Here is a 19,556-nt window from a genome sequence, read left to right as displayed (position 1 = left end):
ATTCATCAGCTCATTCGGACGTCACATCAATCATACACGCCTACCTGTCCACCCACACCTACACACACACCCACCTGTTCATCCCTCCCGCCCTCCACCCCACCACCCACCCACCCATGCCTTGGAGAGTGCTCCCCATGGGCTTTGGTCCAGTCACTGGGGTGGTGTGGGGTGTGAACAGAACCCACTGTCTGTCCTCAGGACCCGCAGCCCGCGATGGCTCCTGAACCACCTGAGGACGAGCCGCTGCGGAGTGTGGGGGGGGGGTGGAGGCGGAGGGGGGCGGAGTCTGCTCCCCCTTGGCAGCTGTTGGGGGCAGCTCAGCGCCTTGGGCTTGGCCGGGAAAGCAGGCCACACTCCTAGGTGCCGGGCATCCACATCGCTTCGCCTCTGTGTGTTGGCACGGGTGCTTCACTGTTTGAAGCCATCGTCCTTCCTTTGTTTTCTTAGTGTCTGTGTCACGCACACACCGTGCACACACACCGTGGTCCATGTAGCTCCCAGGGCGGAGGCTTCCTCTGTGCTCTATGTCCATAAGCTCACTAGGGAAGTGCTGGCACCAAAGGGTCCTCAAGGCGTGTGAGGTTTGTAAATGGCAAATGTGACAACAGAATCGTTTCCATGACGCGGTGCACGTTACGAACACACCTCTGTAATGTGGCCCTATGCTCCCGACATGCTGTGTGGCCCTGGGCAAGTCAGTCAGCCTCTCTGGGCTCCAGGAAGCTAACGCCACCCTCCTCAAGGGTCAATCATGAGGCCCAGGGAGATGAGGTGTGTACAAGAGTCCTCTGCCCTCATCCCCCGCTCAGTCCTTGGTGGGACCCCTGACCACATGCCATGCCTTGGCTCCTCTCCTGCTGCTGAAGGTCTCCGTCCCTGCGGGGAAGGCTGTCAGGGTCACCTGTTTCCCAGAGCAGCCCCCCTCAGGTCTCTCCCTCGGTGCCACTGACTGTCTTCCTTGGGTTGGAGACGCAGCAGCCTCAGCCGAGGGCCAGGCGCCCTGCCCTGCTCTGGGTGGGGTCCCGCCTGCCGCTGCCCAGCGGGGGACTCAGCCAGCCACTGTGCACCCAGCCTTCACACTGCTCCATGGTCCCCGCTGTGGCCTCCCACTCTGCCAGCTGCTGGACCCTGGCACATAGCCGTGGCGAAGGCCGCCAGAGGCTCTGGGCATTTTCTTACCTCCCGGGCTCCCTCCGCGGACCCCCAGGGGAGGGGATGACGCGGGAGGCGGGGGCTCCGCTCAGCCCAGGAAGTCCTGGGAAGGCGCACTGGGAGCTGCCCCAGCACCACAGCAGAGGGGCCTGGTGGCAAAGGTCGACCCAGGGCAGATGTCATCGTGAGGCCGGGGTGGCGCCAGCACAAGTCCACACCCGTGGCAAGGCTGACTTGTGTGGCTCCCCTGGGTGGACATGCGGCCTGGCAGGGGTTCCTGCCCCTCTGACAGGCTACATGCTGAAGGGCGGGCCTGGGGCCACCACAAGGGTCCTTCTCAGCCTCAGTCTCCAAGGTAACAAGGTCTCTCTCCTTGGCCAGGGGGCCAGCCCACCCTGAGTGACCCAGCTGCCTTCCAGCCTGCCACCTGCAGGTCGGTCCTCCACCCAGTGGCCCTGGGGGGCAGTGGCTGGCAGATGGGTCAGTTCCCGGCTGTGGTGAGACAGGCACAGACCTGGGTCACCCCGGAACCCATTGCAGGGGGTTGTGTCAGCCCTGGGCAGTGTGGCCAGGCCCTGCAGGGATGTGAGCAGGGGCCCGGCCCAGACCCTCCCCTGGTGGTGTGTGGTGACCGGGGGTCTCCCTGGGGTCTCTGGAGCCCTCCTTCACGCTCCCGGCCCGCGGTGAGGGTGGTGTGAGGGAGCACAAAGGGACACGATGATAAGACGGGAGTGGAGCGGAGACACCCGTCCTCGAGACGCCCAGGGGCGAAGCTCACGTGGGAGCCAGGGCACACGTCAGAAGGAGGCCAGGCTGGGGCTGGAGCTGGGGCTGGACCCCCACCGGCCAGCACCCTCCACCAGCTCGGCCTCCCCAGGCTGGGCAACCTCTGGGGAAAGCATCAACCTCTCTGAAAGGTGGGGGGACAACAGCGCTGCCTCTCGAGAGGGGTCAGGAGGGGACGCGGCATCACCTCTGGTCAGCGTCAGCGGGACTGCATTCATTGTCCCTGTGCTCAGCCGACCATCCTGCGCTGCTATGCAGTGGGGACAGCGGGGTTTGAACGACCCCGTGTGGCCCAGAGGCACCTGCAGCCAGCCTCTCAGGCCCCTGGCTCCAGGGGGAGTGTCGGTGTCCACAGAGGGGTCGAGTCAGCTGGGCACCGCTCCTGGCCAGGCTTCCCCTCTCCAACCTGCAGCCCAGGTGGAGGGCAGAGACCCGGGAGGGGAGCGGGAGGACCATGGCCTCTTCCTCCCACAGGCGGGGCGGCGGCTCCCAGGGGCCCTGCCCTGTGGCCAGGAGTCCGCTGGGGTCGGCCAGTTCCTCCTCGCTGAGTGCAGCTGGCCTTGGAGAGGAGCACAGGCCGAGAGGGCAGTTGGTCACTGGGGTCCAGGCCGAGGGGGGCACCGGGTGGTTCTGCAGTAGTGTGTGCTGGCCCCTGGCCCTCAGTGCCCAGGCTCTGCAGCTGCCCGCATCCTACTTCCAGGTGCCACTGAGACTTGAGTGACAGGGCCTGGCTCTTTGGTTTGTGCCTGAGGGGGCACAACCAGGGTCCCCGGGAGGGGGGGGAGGGGTGGCTCTGGGTGCAGACGGGGCCCGTCCTTCCTGATCAGGAAACTCCTGCATGATGTTCCCGCTGGAGACGGGCCTCTCACCACCAGGAGCCGGGGCTCCCAGACGGAGTCCCCACCACCCGCCAGGCTCTCTCTGGGTCGTCAGGGGCCAGGCCCTGGGGCCACTCCCTGCCACCGAGGAGCAGAAGGCACGGGACTGGATGGTGACTGATGGCACAAGGGAGAGAGGTGGCACGGCTCTCACCCCATCACTGCCCAGGACACAAAGGCCCTGTCCTACTGACCGATGGTGCTCAGGGACACAGGTACAGGGACCCCCGGGCTCCAGCACCCACAACCAGTGGCTCTGGGGATCAGAGCTTCCCTCGACATTCACAGGAGCCCGCCGCTGGAATCAGAGTGCCCACGGACACCAATACTGACCATCGGTAGACCCAGGGGACACAGCCCCCGCAGACAACCGATGGTACTCCAAGACCCCAGTGCCTGCCCTGGCCATCACTGGTCCCTGTGTCCACGCCATGTTTGACACTGGCTCTGTCCTGGGCCTGCTCCCTCTGGCCATCCTCCCTGGCACCTCTCTGGTCCCTGTCCTGTCTGCCCACCCCTGAGCCTCCTCCTCAGTGTGGGAGGCCCTGGGTGGGTTTGGTTCTCTGCTCCCAGAGCCTTCCTGACTCTGAGTCCTGATTTCCAGACTCCTGAGTCAGCCCCCTCCTCCCCCTGGAGGTCCCACCCCCTGCCAGGAGCGTCACGGTGGAAGACCAAGCCTTCAGCACATGGGCTTTGGGGACACTTATTCAAACCATGACCGGGACTCCTGGGAGACGGGTAGCAGTGCTGTCCAAGGACGTCGCAGACATGCGGTCCAGGCCGGGCTCACAGCAGGCCCTCCGTCAGCGCTCGGCATGGCTGGCTCCTGCCCCGTGTCCTCCAGCCACAGCCAGAGGCGCTGCTTGTGCCAACCGTGACTCACACAGGTCTGAGCTCAGACACTGACCCTGGCTGCCCGCTGCAAGGCCTGGCTCCCCCCAGACAGGGGATTGCAACGGAGGGCCGCCCGGCTCTGCCTTCCTCATGGGCTGGCCCCTTGACCTGACCTCGTGCAGACATGGGCCCTGTGACAGCTCATGGCCCCCTCAAGGGAGGACGATGACAGTGGCCTTGGCGAAGCTCGGGAGCATTTCTCCAGCTGCTCCAGCGGCAGCCCGTGGTCTTGGCTCTGATCACAGGTAGAAAGGGGAGGAGGCTGGCTGTCATCTCCACCCAGGAGGCCGCCGCGGCGCCTCTGGAAAGCCTGACACACAGGAGCTGCGGTGTCTTCGCGGCCTTCCTTCCGCTGCTCAGTTAAGGGCAGATAAATGAGCAAACCGTCCCCTGATCTAATCCTACCACTTAACGCAGCCGCCCTGATAACAGACAACCTCCCAACACAGTGGCTCCGGAGAATCAGCCGCCGCATTCCGCCCGGGAAACCAGGCTCCCCACTGCTGCAAAGTGTCCTCGGACAGCCCAACCAAACACAGTCACACCAGGCTCTTCCGGAACCCGGCTGAGGCCCTTTCAGAACCCAGATCGCCAGTAGTTACCCACGCAGAGGCTGGCGGCCTCCCACGACACAGGGTGTGGACCCCAAGTCCACACGGCAAGGCCATGAGGCCCGGCGAGGGGTTATTTGCACACTTCCTGAATATGTCTCCCTCTTTAGTGAGCACCACGGGGCTGCGACTTCCAAGTCACCTGTGGTGGAAGGGAAGGGCCTGCTCTGGCTCAGGTCACAGGTGTTCTTGGGGACGCTCCTGGCATCCCAGCGCTTTCCAGGCCAGCAGTCAGGACGGACCAGGCCTCTCCGACCTCAGTTAGTGGATGTTTTACAGATTCTGTTGATGTGGGTCAAGTTGTCTCCACGCAGAGGGGTGGGTGGCCTTGGGCTGCTCCTGTTTCTCTGCATGGCACAACGTCTCCCACTGCTCATTGTCATGAAGGGAAGACGAGGACACGTCTGGTTCTCAGCCTGGGAGCTGAGGTCAGTGCGGACATGTCCTGGGGGACAGGAGGGCAGATCAGGATTGCTGGGGCGGCGTGGCCAGCGCCTGCACTGAGCACCAGGCTCGAGGAGCACAGCTCCCTGCTCCCGGGTTCCCAGGTCCTTCCCCAGGGCGGTTTCAGGGCAGGGATGGAGAGGAGGACTGAGGGGAGACGGGGAGGAGACCACCGGGTACAGTGCGAGGACCCGGCAGTCGGGTTGTAGAAGTCCAGATTAGAAAGCGGTTCCTGCCCACGGAGCTTCCGTGGCCTCTGCTCACCAGCACGCCGCTCCTGGGAACAACTTAGTGGCGTCTCTCTGATGACAGATCTGACACATTCTATAAAAAATATCCATTGACGAAAATGCATTTATTCATTCCACAAATAGCCAAGGGGTTCTCCCGCTGGGCAGTGCCGAGCAGCTGGGAAGGAGCCAGGCGTCTCGGACGAAAGAGACTTGGTTCCAGGGCCTGGCCACTGGGACGTCCAGCGTACCTGGCCTTCCAGCCTGGCTCACAAGCATACCTGCACCCACGCACCTTTATGTGGAGTGTGTGTGTGTGTGTGTATGTACACACACTTTACCTATGTGACACACACACACTTTACCTATGTGACACACACACACTTACCTATGTGACTCAGTCATCTACCTGATAAATTCCAGAACACACCGCATCTGGAATCGTTGCCCCGGGCATCTGTGTGCCGAGGTCTAGCCCCAGGAGGGAGTGCTCACTGGGTCCCACGCAGCTCACAGCCTGGGTGTCCAGTCCAAGTGCTCTGACTTGGTGCAGCTCCACCTGGTCCTGGGTGACAGCTACCCTGTGGGCACACTTCCTCCAACCTTCCTTCACAGGGGCTCACCTGCTCCTCAGAGGGGCACCATCCTGCTGAGCACAACCGCCTGTGAATGGCCCTGCTCTGGGTGCCTGGGCAGCACCCACAGGCCCCTGACGTGGGTCTGCGCAGATCCGGAGGAGTTCTAAAAGTGGGCATGCGGTCGCGCTGCGTGGCGAGGGCCCCTCCTGTGCCCAGGGTTTTGCAGCCTTGGAGCGCGTCTCCAGGACCCAGGCTGGGGTGGGCAAGCCCTGCCCGGATGCATATTCGCCTTTGGTCAAGTGCGTGTGTGGGGGAAGCTCTTTTCCGGGGGTGCCGGTGCCTGTGGGGCCGCAGGAGCCGACCTGGTGGACCTCCCTGGACCTGGTAGGTCAGAGTCCTTGGTCCTCCACCACCAGGGCTTTCTCAGAGCCCACTGTGCCAGGAAGGCTGGGCACAGGGACCAGAGGCTTCCCTGTGCAGTGGAGGGAGGACTGGCGTGAGGTCAGAGGTCAATGTCCTGGGACGGATGCTGGAGACCTGCAGGGATCTGGGCCGCCCAGAGCTGCTGAGGACGGGGTTTCTCCCCCTCCTGCCCAGGGCGGCAGATCCAAGGAGGCTGTGTGGTCTGTGAGTCCCCCTGGGTTTCAGCCTGAGCACCGGCCCACACAGCTCGGCACAAACAGCCCCCAAGTGCTGGCCACGGGTGAGGCTCAGAGACATCAGTCGTCCAGCGGACAGCACTAAAGCGCCTACTGCAGGCACCAGGGCCTGGGCTCAGCACTGAGTGAGATGCCCATGTCCCCTGTGGTGTGGCCTTGTGGGGAGACGTCCAGCAAGTGGGAGGTCAGGGAAGAACGGGTCTGGAGCGTCCCCATGGGTGATGGAAGGTTCTGGAGGTGGACGTGGTGATGCTGTGATGTAAAAGGACATTTTCAGAGAGTGTCCACAGTCGGCGTTGACACAGCACGAGAACAGGGTCGGGGTTCAGGGTGGGCTGGGGGCTCTGGGCTGCTGCAGAGTGGGAAGGACCGCACTGGACGGCTCTCTCTCAGCTGTTTTGAGGTGGTAAGTGGCTACGGTGATGGGCACGTCAGGGGCTGTCATGTACACATGCCACATTGCATGTGTGTGTCCTGTTGGACCCTAAAAATGTGCACTCGTATGATTTGTTGGTGAAAATCAGTATTAATTTAGAAGTTAACATAAAAATATAACATTGCTAATACAACTCAGGGAAGAGGAGCCGGGCGCACCCCTCCAGGCAGAGGCCTCTGGGGCCAGACCCACAGAGTGACGGGGTTGACACCGGCTGGAGAGGCCCAGGCATAGTCGAGGGCTGCAGTGAAGGAGGTGGGAGCCTGTGGGTCCTCTGCCCCCTGTGGTCCTGCCAGGCCCCTCTGGGAGGTCACCTGCCCCCCCCAGCCTGTTTCTCTCCTGACTTCACAACCCCTGTTTCAAACAGCTAAAATGGCCCATTCTAGATGACCTCGCTGGGTGTGCTGGTCCACTCCCAGGACTGTGTCTGTGCACCTCACCCCCAAAGCCTGCCTCCTCCCTGAATCCCTCCTGTCCCTGGGTGCGCCTCAGAACCTCAGCAGCTCAGCTCGACCTCATGGTTGTCTCCCCAAACTGGCTCTGCCCAGGTCCCCCTCCCTGTGAGAGCAGGGCCACATACCCTCTGTCCAAGCCAGCAGCTTAGCACGTTCCTTCTTCCCCCACCCAAAGCCACCAGACTGCTCTGAAGTGCCCAGGCCCTGCCCACTGCTGCCCAGTCCACTGCCTCTGCCTAGGCCAGGTCCTGTTGGCTCCTGGGCCCTAACTGCCTCCAGCCTCTGGTGTGTCCAAGGCCGTGCACAAGCACGCAGGCCGTGTGTCCTGAGGGTGAGGGGAGCCGATGGTCATCCTGGGGCAGCCCCCTCCTGCAACATGAGTGGCCACCCAAACTTGCTGACCGTCCCAGCGGGACTCTCCAGGGCCAGGAGCAAGCACTGGGTGGGGGAGCTGTCCTTGGTCCCCACAGCTCACCTGGCAGGGACGAGACCCTGGGAAGTGGGGGCGGAGGCCCTGTGTCGGTTTGCTTCCATGGTCTTCCCCTCTGGGCATCAAGGCCAAGTTCTCTGGACCCCACAGGAATTGGGTTTTCAACAGACAGGTGACTCAGGGCACCCCATCCTGGGACCAGGGACCCTTTGGGCCTAAGCTTGGTGAAGGGCGAAGGAACTGAGTCCCGGGGTGAGATTCTGGAGGGAGTGGACGCTCTGAGAAGCCCGCAGCAGAGTCTGGTAGAGCCAGGGCGGTTTCTGCCATTTGTCGGGTGTCTTCGTGTTTTGATTTTTTTTAGTGTGGAGAGTTACTGTGTGACGAGCGGCACCGCAGGCAGAATGGGACCTCGGCCCCGCCTTTGGAGGAGGTGGTGGGAAGCCTTGTGGACCAGGGTGGTGACTCGTCAGCTCCTCAGGACACAGTGTCTCTGATAGCAGGTCCTAGCAAGGGTCCAGGTGGGAACAGGCTGACACAGGCCAATCCAAGAGCAGAACAGGGCATGGGGGCTCCGGGTCAGACGCAGCGGGAGGGAGCCCAGCGCAGTCCCACAGGTGAGCCGTGGAGGGGACTTGGCTCCAGCTGGGCAGGCGGTGTGACGCCCACAAGGCGCTCAGCCACTCTGGCCTCAGCTTCCCCGTCTGAGCAGTGGGGACGGCCGAGCCTCCCCAGCAGGCGCACCTGAGTACGCAGCAAAACAGAGGACGCGCTGCCTCCCCTCCTCCGATGGCGGTTGGGCCCCACATTGTCTAGCCCTTTCTGGGGCCCACACTACAAGTGGACTGGCCGTCGTCAAATGAGCCCGTGGAATGTTTCTCTGGAGTGTTTGGCTTGGTCCCTCGGATTTCAAACGCCCAGCCGCGTGGGCCCCGGAACCTGGTGCAGGTACCATATGTCTTCCCAGAATAGTAAGCAGTAAAAATACCCCCTTTAAAATAGAAACTGCTTCCCAACTTGGAGGAACAATCTGCCAGCCTCTGCCTGGCGGCTGGTTGGTGACTTCCTGGGCTCCACAGCCCTGCCCCCCGCCCCCCGCGCTCCTGCTTGCTCTTCCAACTGTGAGGCCCAAAATAGCTCCGAGCCGATGGCTGGCGCCTGGCCAGCCGTTCTTTCCTTCCTCTCACCTGGGGTGCCCCTGGCAGAGCCCTGGGCCTGCAGGAGGGGATGGGCAGGGCAGACACAGGCTGTGGGGCAGAGGCCACCCTGCACCGCAGCCCTGGTGTGTACTGAGGTTCCCAGACCCATTTACTGGGTCGTAGCACCCACCTAGTGCCAGGCCCTGCGCGCAGGGGAGGCAGGAGGCTCCCAGAATGCCTACGGTGCTGTCCGGGGGTGGACATCTGCCCGCTGTGAGCAGCCGGGAGGGAGATAAAGTGAGCCGCGGGGCTGAGGGAGTGGGCCGCAGTGGCTGGCGGGTGGAGTGGGCAGTGGGGTGAAGTTGCAGGGTGGACACCGAGTCCAGCCAGCAGGGGCCAGCCTCGCCCTGTCGGCCCCCCGTGCGGCCGGGTGTTGGACCCCAAGGCTCTGGGACCCGCCACGCCTGGGGACCCTGGCAGCGTCACTTTGGACGGGATGTCCATGTCCTTCTTCCACCTCTGGGCCTGCCCGTCACCAGGGTGTGAGCAGTAGGCTGGCTGTCCCGTCCTGCCCCTCTGTGAGACCAAAGGGAGTCCCATGCGGCCCAGGGACGCCAGTGCCCCAGGACTCAGTGAATGGAGGCCAGGGGTGGAGCTGCCCGGCTGCCCACCCAGGTGCTGGCCACGCACAGGGCATGTCCTGGCACCACAGAGCAGGCCTGCTGCAGCGTCCCTGTAGGAGGCCTTGGAGAGCAGGGTGCTCCTGGTGCCTGGGCCCCTCCTAAGGGTGTCACATCTGTCACTCCAGCCACTGCAGTGACGCACGGAGTGGAAATGGCAGGTGGAAGGACACGGACATCCCCAGTCTAAGCCACCAAAGCCCCAGCCGGGGCCCAGGCCACCATGGGGGCCCATGTCTACTAAGCCACGTGGACATGAGGGAATGTAGAGCAGGTGACAACCTCCATGTTCCCGGGCTCCCATGTGCTGTAGAACTGTCCTGTGGCCACCTCTCCAGAGCCCCACAGCTGGGAACTCCTGTCCCCTGGCTTGGAGGCTGACGTCCAGGGCATGGTGTGAGCAAGCCAGCTCCTCTGGAGGCTCACAGGACTGTCCACTCTCTGCCTTTTCCTGGTGTCCTGGCCAGTCCCTGGACATCCGGGACTCAGAGGTGCACCCCTCTCATATCTGTGTCCATCTGGTCATCTTAGGAGGACACCAGTCATTGGCCTGGCCACCCTGACTCAGAAGGATCTTGACTGAGCTCATAATCACATGGCCAATAGGGTCACGTTCCCAGGTGTGGGGTCAGGGCAGGGGCGTCCTTCTAGGGGACACGCTGGACCCATCGTGGCCCTCTTGCCAACAGAACCCGGACCCTGCTGCCCCCTCCCCACAGGCTCCCCTCAGCACCTCAGCCTGTCAGAGCCCGGTCCTCGCCCCCGTCAGTGTCCCCTTGTGCAGACAGCCCCTGTGTCCATCACGCCCTCCCGTCCACCCCTGCTGCTCCGCTCCCTCTAGGCCCCAGGTCAGCCATACCCGGTGATGCGCCCACCTGCTGGGCTCCCCCTGAGCTGGAGTCTCATTCGTGGCAGAGGTCCACGGTCCAGCCTCAGTGTCATGACAGGGCGGGCATCAGCGCACCAAGGGCCAGCACTGGGCACAGGGTGGGCACTAGTGTTCTGTCGTGGGGAGGCCACGCTGGCTGGAGGCTCACGCTGCCCTGTGTTGCAGATCATCCTGGTGAGCTCCTCGCTCAGCGACCGCGAGCAGAGCCTTTTCCTGAGCACCGACGAGGGCGCCACCTTCCAGAAGCAGCCGATCACCTTCCTGGTGGAGACCCTCATCTTCCACCCCAAGGAGGAGGACAAGGTCCTCGCCTACACCAAGGAGAACAAGGTAAGGGGGCACAGGGGCGCGTGCAGTCGACAGAGCAGGGACACCTGCCGCAGACCCGTGGGTGGGGCACCCTATTGGACAAATGTCAGCTCAGAAGCAGCCTTCTCCCTCAGTGGGACTCAGACACCTAGGCTGGTGCAGGAGAAGCCTCCCCGGGGTTGCGAGGCCCAGACTCTAGTCACAGGTGTGTGGCCCGTGCCAGCGTGGGGAGTGTCAGTGTGGGGAGTGACAGCTGCCTGACTGTTGTGGGGACTAAGGAAGGTGGAGGTGAGCAGGCACTGGGCACAGAGGCCTGGGGAGGGTCAGTCGGTCACAGCTGGCCACCGCATTGTTGCACTCTCTCTCTCCCCACACACTAGCCATTAGGGCCTTCCCCTACTTCCAGAATGCTCCGCACACCTCCTGGGCCAGGTCTTGCAGGCCCTTTCCCTCTGCCTGGGATGCGCGTCCACCTTCACCAACAGGAGCCAGGTGACCCGCATTTCAGGGCAGCATCCACTCCTTGGCAGCCATGTCCTCCAGGCCCTGCTGGGAACAGGGGGTCCTCCCCACGGCAGGGAGCGTGGCAGGTGCCCAGCCCTTCACAGGACCTGGAAGCTGCCACCAGCTCCTGGAGGCTGTGCGGGGAGAGGTCACCGGGCGGGAAAGGCCCCAGAGAGGAGCCAGGGCTGGCGAAGAGGCCTTGGTCAGCTTCCTGCAGCCACTGTGACCAGTGACCAGAGGCTATCTGGCTTAGCGTAACTGTGACAAAACTGGCCTCTCACAGTATGAAGTCAGACTCACTGCACTGAGATCCAGGTACCGCAGGGCCGCGCTCCTCTGGACTCCAGGGAGAACCTGGCCTGGCCTTTGCTGGTTCCCGAGGCTGCCAAGCTACCCCTTCTAGCTGCAGATGCCACTCTCAGGGACAGCATCTTCAAACCTCCCTGCTCCGTCTGCACAACACCCACTGCGTGTGCGCGTGTGCAAGTGTGTGTGCATGTGTGTGTGCGCGCGCGCGTGTGTGGGAGATCTCTCCTGCCATCCCTCGTTCACATGGAGCCCCGCCCCCGGCAGCCTAAGGTCATCTCTGCATCTTAACAATCACATCTGCAAAGTCCCGTTTGCCGCGTAAGGTACAGTCCAGGTTCTAGGGATCAGGACTTGGCTTTGGTGAAGCCATTTTTGGCTTCTCGTCATGCCCGAGTGCAGTCACGGGGAAGGTGGCAGGAGGGGCCTTGTCCTGGTTACAGTAACACAGCCCCTGCCAGCTGTGGCTGGACGGTCAGGACAGGAGGAACGTTGTCCCAGCCCCTCTCTTCCTTCCCACCAGTCTTCTGCTGGGGCCACTCATGGGTGACTCAACCAGGTATCAGAGGGAGGAAGTGCTGTCCCCTGAACAGGCCAGGCCCCCACCAGTGAAAGGAGGAAAGGGCAGCAGGGGTCTGGGGGGCAGGTGGAGGCCACTCAGGGCAGCAGCCTCCCTTTGCAACCTGTGTCCCCACTGCCTGCCCTCTGGGGTCCTGTGGATGGAGGAAGGGAGAGAGGGAGGGTTGAATGGGTGGGTGGGTGGGTGGATGGGTGAGTAGATAGGTGGATGGAAGGACGGGTGGATAGGTGGGTGGATGGATAGATGGATAGATGAATAGATGGGTGGATGGATGGATGGGTGGATGGATGGAAGGATGAGTAGATGGGTGGGTGGATGGAAGGATGAGTGGATGGGTGGGTGGATGGATGTAGATTCATGAGTGGGTTGTGGATGGGAAGGTGGTAGACAGCTGGAGTACACCTGGATGAGGTGGTGAATATGTGGGTGGATGAGTGGATCAGGGTGAATGGGTGGGTGGTGTATGAGCGGGAGGGAGATGAATGAATGAATGAACTGCTGGAGGTCGGTTAGATAAATGACAGATGGCTGCCAGGAGGGATCAGCCAGGGCAGAGACCTGCTTAGAGAGGCTCCTGGCTGGACTGAGCCCAGCTGTCCGCAGGGCCTGGTCTCCTTGCCAAGATCTGGAGTCCCACATCCCCTGGCCTTGGGGCCGCCTCTGCTCCCAGCACCTTGCTCGGCTGGTGTGTGCTTGTGGGTGTTAACAGTGCGACTTGGCCTCCCCTGTAATCTGAGCCGAACACAACCACGGAGACTCATTTTCGAGCGTCGCGATGGCTCTTTAATTTACGGTGCCCTGAAAAATTAATGGAGCTGAAATCTTGGTTCTTTTCCTTGGCTCTTTTCTGTGAGTAAGGAAAGAAAAAGGGAGTAAAGAGGTTTATTTAAGGTTGTAAAGGAATGAGAAATCGGTGGGAATTAATAACAATGACAGCAGGGCTTTAGGTTTGGGGAGTTTATAGGGTTTTAAAGATCTCTAATTCCCAAGAAGCCGGGCAGTGCCGGGGTCAACGCCAGGCCTGGATACCAACAGCCTGGTGCACAGGCAGGTGCCTGCTGCCACATGCTGAACAACACACCCGCCCGGCCCAGTGGCTGCTTGTGGGCAGAGCCGTGGGCACCGGAGCTGGACACACGCTGCTGACTGGTCCAGCCTGTGGTGTGGCTGGGGCCCGCTGGGCTGTGGGGTTGGTGGATGTGGCTCCTGGGCACAGGGTCTTGCTCCTCTGAGTCTCCCTGGGCTCCCGCTCTCTTCATGATGGGCAGAGGCCCCCGGGCACAGGCAGCCTCTGTGTGCTGGCTTGGACCTGTGGCACACGGTGTTAATCAAAGTGCGTCACATGCCGAGCCCAGAGTCAGAAGGGTGGGCAGGTGGGCACTGACGGGAGCCCCTTCCTCCCCTGTGTCCTCCCCCTCACTCTGGCTGACCCCACTTCCCACCCCCCTCAGACCCTCACCGTGTCACTTTGATGGGGTCCTCCCAGGCGGCCTTACCTGGGGCCTGGACAGGCTTCCTTGGGGACAGCCCGATGTGGTCTTCTTCCCAGACTCGGGAAACTCGTGAGGCTGCTGGGGTCGGGGGGGTAGGCCTGGCCCGCCCTTCCTGGGCCAGCTCTCCGTGACGCTGGCACGCGTGGCCCACGGGTGCTCCCTATGCTCGGGCCTCTGTCGCTTGTGGGCAGAGCCGTGGGCACCGAAGCTGGACACACTTAAGCTGGACTTTACACCTTGGCTGGTTTTCCTTCCCTTCCCAGCACCGAGATGTTGGTTTCCTTCCAGAAACTCAGAGGAGCCAGCACGGCTAGGGGTGGGCGGTCAAGGAGGACTCACTGGGGGACACTGCCCGGGGCTCAGGTGCATCACTTCTAGGGCAGCTTCAGAGCATGAAGGTGACCATGGGGGAAAGGGGGGACGAGAGGACACTGTTGTGCTCCAGCCCTGGCAGGGTCCGCGGGCATCCTGTCAAGCGAAGGCCGGTGCAAAGGGGCAGCCCTTGTAATGTGGGGTGAGAGGCCAGACGTCTTGCTGGGCACTGACCGGTGGGCACCAGGTTGCTGGCAGGGACTCAGGGTCAGCAGCAGTCTGCAGCTCTCTCTGACCCCAGCCTTCAGGACCCAGAAGCAACGTGACTTCTCCCTGGGGATAGAACAATTTTGTTCATTTTGCTCTGACCACTGGCCTCTGCTGGGGCTCCGCAGGGACAGGTGTCACTCTGGGTGTTTGAGCACAAAGGGGCTCCAGTGGGCAGCGTCGGGTGCTCTCTAAAGGTTGGAGGAGCGGATGGGGCTTCAGTCTGGACCCTCAAGGATGCTCCCAGGAGCCTGCAGCCTGGACACCCCGGGACCTTCAGCCTCTGCCTGTCAGGAAGGTGGGCAGCAGGAGCCCCTGGACTTGCCAATGTCACGAATGCAGGGCTGGGGCTGAGATCCAGGCAGCCCAAGTGGCCACTGCCCCTGTCCCTGAGGCCAGCCAGACTCGGGCCCGGAGCCAGCCCCACTCACCCCACGGCCTCTCCCCTCCCCTGCTGCCCCCAGAGAAGCCAAGGGCAGGAAAGGCCTCATCCCACTGTGGCATTGTGGGGGCGTCCCCAACCTGGTCTCCAACGACAAGGGAGTCCAGGCGCTGTGGGGCTGGAGGCTTCCCGCTGTGCAGGGTGACGGGGTCTGAGTGCCGCCAGTCGTGTCCAGCTGCCGGGAGTGCCCGGGCCTCTGTGTGCACTGCCTGCCGACCCTGTCCTCTCTGCCCTGCCGCCTTCTGGCCTCCACGCGGCAGGTGCCGCCACACAGCACATCCTGCTTCCTTCGCCCCATGGACAGAGCTGTGCAGTTGGGCTGTGGGGACTGCGATGTCCCCGGGGCTTGACCCTGTTCATTGCTGGTATTTGCCGTTTATTAAGCAGAAAGTCCTATTTCTGAAGCCGGGGATGGTGGATTGTAAAATCATCTCCCGTGAGACTGAGTCGGAAATGCTCCACGAAGTCCCTGGGGGGCATCAGATACAGGAGCAAAGGCGGTGACGACAGTGACGATGGCTTCGTTGACATGGAGGCTCTGTCACGGGCTCCCAGGGACGATACTGTGGACTGGTACTTGGTCCACCGACTGCGGCTGTGAGCAGGGCTCTCCTGGTTTATAGATGGGTAAACTGGAGGCACAAAGGGCCTGAGTCATGCAGCCGACCAGAGGGCAGACTCGGGTGACCGGTCACCTTCCTGGGCTGCTCAGCGAACTGATCGCTCTGCGAACAGGTCTGCCGGGCGGAGACCACTACGCGACCTTGGGCAGCGGCCTGTTTCCCTGAGCCTTGGGTTTTGCATCCGCAGAGAGGGAGCCGTGCTCACCGTGCATGTGCGTGGGTGTGTGTGTGTGTGTGCGTGGGTGTATGCGTGGGTGTGTGGTTGTGTGCGTGGGTGTGTGCGTGTGTGCGCACATGTGTGTGCGTGTCCATGTGCGTGTGTGGGTGAGTGTGTTAAATGAGGAGCAAGTGACACATGTGCCTCGGCTCCTGGCCCCTTGACCACGGCTGCTGCCAGGTGCTCACGGGCCCAGACAGACGAGGACGTCCCCTGCCTGCTGTGGATATTGGCTGAGCTCTGCCTCGGGACGGGCCCGTTTGAAGGGACACAGGGGCTGCTTGTCCTCATGAGACTTAAGCCCTCTAAGTGCCAAAGGTGGTGGTTTCTCATCATGGGCCCCGAGCAGGGGTCAGCGCACAGAGGCCTGCCGCCTGTCCTCGTGATAGCCAGTAGCCACCCACTGGCCTGTGTGCCGCCTCTGGCCACCGCGCTCTTCCCAGAGTGAGATGGGTGACTGGTCTAGAGACAGCTCGGCCGGCAAGGCTGGCCCTTCACAGAGCAGGCCTATGAGCTCCTGCCCTGGAGCCAAACGTGTCCACTCACCCAGAAAACACCAGTGCACCTGGCCACGAAGGCCCCGGGCTCAACTCTGTGCCCAGGGCGAGCAGAGCATGGGCAACGTGCCGTGTGCAGAGGAGTGGGAAATGCAATGCCTCTCCTGGAACAGGGGTGTGCTCTGACAGACCCAGGCTGCTGGGAGGGGCCAGGACTGCAGAGGATCTGGTGCTGGTGGCGCTCATGCCAGGACTATGTCCTCCAAGGTCCGTGTGCTGAGCCCTGACCCCAGGACCTTGGTATGTGACTGTGTGGGGGCCTCTTCACAGAGGTTGGTAAGGTAAAGCAAGGTCACTAGTGGGGAGCTTCATCCTGTCTGGTTGGCATCCTCACGAGAAGGGGAGACCAGGACAGACACACAGAGGGACCACCACATGAAAACACGGGGGAGACTGCATCCACACACCCAGGAGGGAGGAGCCTGCCCTGCCCACTTCTTGACCTTGGACTTTTGGCCTCTAGGACTGGGAGCGACTGCATTGTTTGAGCCCAGCTCTGCGGCTCTGTGGCACGGTGCTATGGCCGTCCCCTCAGACTGGCAGAGCAGCTAGTGTAGAGAGCCGTGGGGAGGCACCTGCATGCTCGGGGACCTGGCTGCTTCCTTGTGGTCTCTCCCTCCATCAGAGGGAGGTTTCGTGGAAAGGGGCCCCGGCAGCCACTCAGCACCTGGACGACAGACCAGGAAATGTGGGCTGTTGTCTGCAGAGCGTCAGGTGGGGAGGAGGCTCCTCTGAAGGGCTGGGGTTACCTGGGTGGCAGAGAGAGGAAGGATGCTGTCCCAGGCAGAGGGATCACACGTGCAAAGGCCCAGAGGCCACCACGTGGGGCAGCAACTGGTTAGCGGGGACGGCTGGGTGCAGGCAGGGTGAGTGTGTGAGAAAGCCCAGGGGGGTCGCCAGCCTCCACAGGGCATCTGGGGGCCACAGAGGGTTAGCTGGGCAATGACTTAGCCACTCGAGAGGAAAGTCTTATGGCCATGGCTATTTTCTGCATGTGCCTCCAGAGTTAAAGAAGCAGGGCTTTGATTCCAGTGTCATTACCAGGGCAAAAGCATTCAGTTAGGACAGGCTGGAGGGGCTGCCTCCCCAGGGGCTTATGGTGAGGTCCTGGGGGGAGCAGCCTCCCTGAAGTGGGGCCTCTCCCCTGCCTCCGTCCTGGAGGATACGTCCTGGTTGTTGGAAGGCACTGGAGGCAGCTCGAGTCTGTGCCTCTTGAGGCCTGCACTGGGGCTCTGCTCCCTCCTCGCAAGGGGGCCACAGAGGCAGGGACCCCAGAGCCACAGTGTGCAGGGAAGAGGCTGGTGCACATGTCCTGCATCAGCACCCACTTCCTTCCCACGGGTGGTCCTGCCCGTGTCCTGCTGCGGGGGCTCCAGGACCCTCTGCTGGGCTTGGCTCCCCTCCAGGTGTGGGCTTTCCCAGCTCCCGGGCCAACGGCCCACGCAGCCTCCGCCGAGCAGGGAGCGCAGAGCAGGGCAGGGTCTGGTCAGTTCTTCTCTGAATTCCTAAGTGGACCCAGCTGGACAGCAGTGAGGCACTGGGACAGGGGCACTGTCCACCTGGTTCTGCTCCAGGGAAGGGGGCCGGGGCTGGGACACCTCTGAGATTGGGTGAATCAGAGGTGGGTGGGGAGGCCATTGAGAACAGAGTGGGGACAGCAGGGGGGCGGGGAAGGCAGCCTCCCTGGGACAAGAGCCCTGCAGGCCCGGAGGGCAGGGAGAGCGCGGGGCCCACCGGGCCGAGGGGGTTGAGAGTCGCGGAAGGAGGGTGGACAGGCGGAGCGCAGGTGGGCCTGGCCCTGGCACCGCAGCCTCGGGTGGGAGGTCCCTCCACTGGCTCCGGGAGCGTTGGCAGCAGGGCCGCGGTCAGTCTGCGGGGCCGCGGTCAGTCTGCGGGGCCGCGCTTTTGCAGCTGCTGGGTCAGCTGTGGACCCACAGACACACCCTGCCCCAGGGGGCTTTCTGGATGGGGGCGGAAACACCGGCTCAGGGAGGCCAACCCTGTGGCCACTCAGCCTGTCCCTGGAGAGGAGAGCTGGGGTCAGCCCCGGGCTCCTGCCTCTGGGTGGGGGAAGAATCCCGAATGGGCTGGAACCAACGTGTCACAGGCAGAGTCACCAGAAACCAGGCTGAGAGGGACCAGGGGCCCTGAGTGGGGCGGAGGGACACAGGACACCTGCAGACCAGAAGCCGAGGCCCAGAGACACGGTGTCAGCATCAGCACAGGGACGCACTCCGGGGCCTCCCAGGACTCAGGACAAGGGCCCAGCAGGAGAAGGCGCTGGGGGCAGGTCCAGGCCTTGCAGGACCAGGCCACGGCCTCTGAGCTAGTGGCCAGAGAAGGGCTTTAGGCCAAGCCTCGAAGGCTGACTGGCTCAGGGTCCTCTTGGCATCCTTGTGTGACCTCCGTCCCCCAGGGACGGGCAGGACACCTGTCACTGAGGGTCTTCAGGGAAGAAGGGCAGGAGAAGTGGGGAGGGCCCACCTTGGCTTCACAACCTGCCTCGGCAGGTCGGGGGGGCAGGGGGAGAGGGCCTGCCTGCTTCTGCTGTCCCTCAGTTTCCCAGAGCGGCTGGGTTTGGGGGTAGCCCTTACTGGACCCCACTCCAGTTTTCCACTTGGAACATGGAGCACCTGTGTCCCCTCTGTGGGGTGGCACTCCCCACCAGGCCACCTGAGACCTGGCTTCCTCCTCCAGGAGGGTCTCAGGTTCCTCTCAGGACTGTCACCCTGAGGAGGGAAGGACCTTCCCACGGCGGCCCTCGGGGCAGCAGCTCTGGGTCTCGTCCTGTGGCCCTGCCTCTCACACTTGCTCTCTAAAGCTCACACTGGTACGGTCTCCACCAGGGTCCCAAGGACCAGCCGTCCCCATCCCTGCCTCCAGGGCACGGAACCAAGGACCGTGTCACTTCCTTGCCCCTTCCACTCCTCCCAGGGCCTGCCCCATCCCTAAACAGGCCTCTCTGCCCTTGGCCTCCCGTCCACCAGGCCAGGACAGAGGACTCCCTGCCTTCAGCCCGGCCATGCCTCCCGGCCGCTCCCTCCCACCCTGGCTTACCCGCCTCAGCTGGGGGTGTCCGGCAGGGGCTGCAAAATCTGCAGAGTCCAGTGGAACGTGGGGAGGCCTGGACGTGCAGGACGTGCCGTCCCCCCTGCAGGCCTCTCCTGGCCTGGTGCTCTCCATGAGTGTTGAACCTCTGGCTCTCTCGCAGGCCGGACATTTGCAGAGCAAGGCCCACTGGGGGGCTGCCCCATGACTGGGTGCCCAGGGCACTCAGCCATGACCTTCCTGGGGTAGAGGCCAGCAGTGGTCACTAGGAGGAGACAGGAGCTGAGAATCTGTCCCCTGTAGGAGCAGGGCCTTGACTGGGGGCCTAGCACGTGCCCTGCCATCCATCAGCCTGACCTCTCAAGCTCAAACACAATGTGAAGATCAAGTCCACAGCAGGAGAACGTGGTGCCATCCACCCTGCAGGGTGGAGGCGCCTGGACCAGGCCAGCAGCCTGCACAGAGCCCCAGCCCTGGGTCCCCTCCACACCCTGACCTCCTCCCACTCCTGCCGCCCTGGGTGCTGGCAGCGCGCCCCTCCACATGCCTTCCCCTCCCTCCTGTCCCCTCCTGACCCCTCCCGCCCCCCCCCTTTCTCCTCCCAGCCCCCATCCCTCCTTCCTGTGGGTTCTGTCCA

The 19,556-nt window shown here is 62.9% G+C and overlaps 1 protein-coding gene and 1 long non-coding RNA gene across 4 annotated transcripts in view; one reads left to right on the top strand and one right to left on the bottom strand.

The window, feature by feature from the left end:
• Sorcs2 (sortilin related VPS10 domain containing receptor 2) overlaps positions 1-19,556 on the top strand; it is a 343,989-nt gene that overhangs the window by 265,646 nt on the left and 58,787 nt on the right. The window contains 1 exon segment of the mRNA XM_048784122.1: positions 10,427-10,591. Coding sequence (XP_048640079.1) covers positions 10,427-10,591 — 165 coding nt within the window.
• The window catches only part of LOC125610915, a 10,292-nt gene continuing 3,519 nt past the window's right edge, over positions 12,784-19,556 (bottom strand). For 2 of the 3 annotated variants that reach the window (XR_007340972.1, XR_007340971.1), the window contains 4 exons: positions 18,929-19,184; positions 14,555-18,046; positions 13,457-14,098; positions 12,784-13,269 (listed from right to left, as the gene is read on the bottom strand). This is a non-coding gene — a long non-coding RNA (uncharacterized LOC125610915). The remainder of the gene's footprint in view (positions 13,270-13,456; positions 14,099-14,554; positions 18,047-18,928; positions 19,185-19,556) is intronic. The other variant, XR_007340973.1, reaches the window with a different exon arrangement.

Source organism: Marmota marmota, unplaced genomic scaffold (genome assembly GCF_001458135.2).
Source record: "Marmota marmota marmota unplaced genomic scaffold, marMar, whole genome shotgun sequence".
NCBI lineage: Eukaryota > Metazoa > Chordata > Mammalia > Rodentia > Sciuridae > Marmota > Marmota marmota.
The sequence above is the reverse complement of the archived record's forward strand: the minus strand, read 5'-3'. Positions and strand labels throughout refer to the sequence as shown.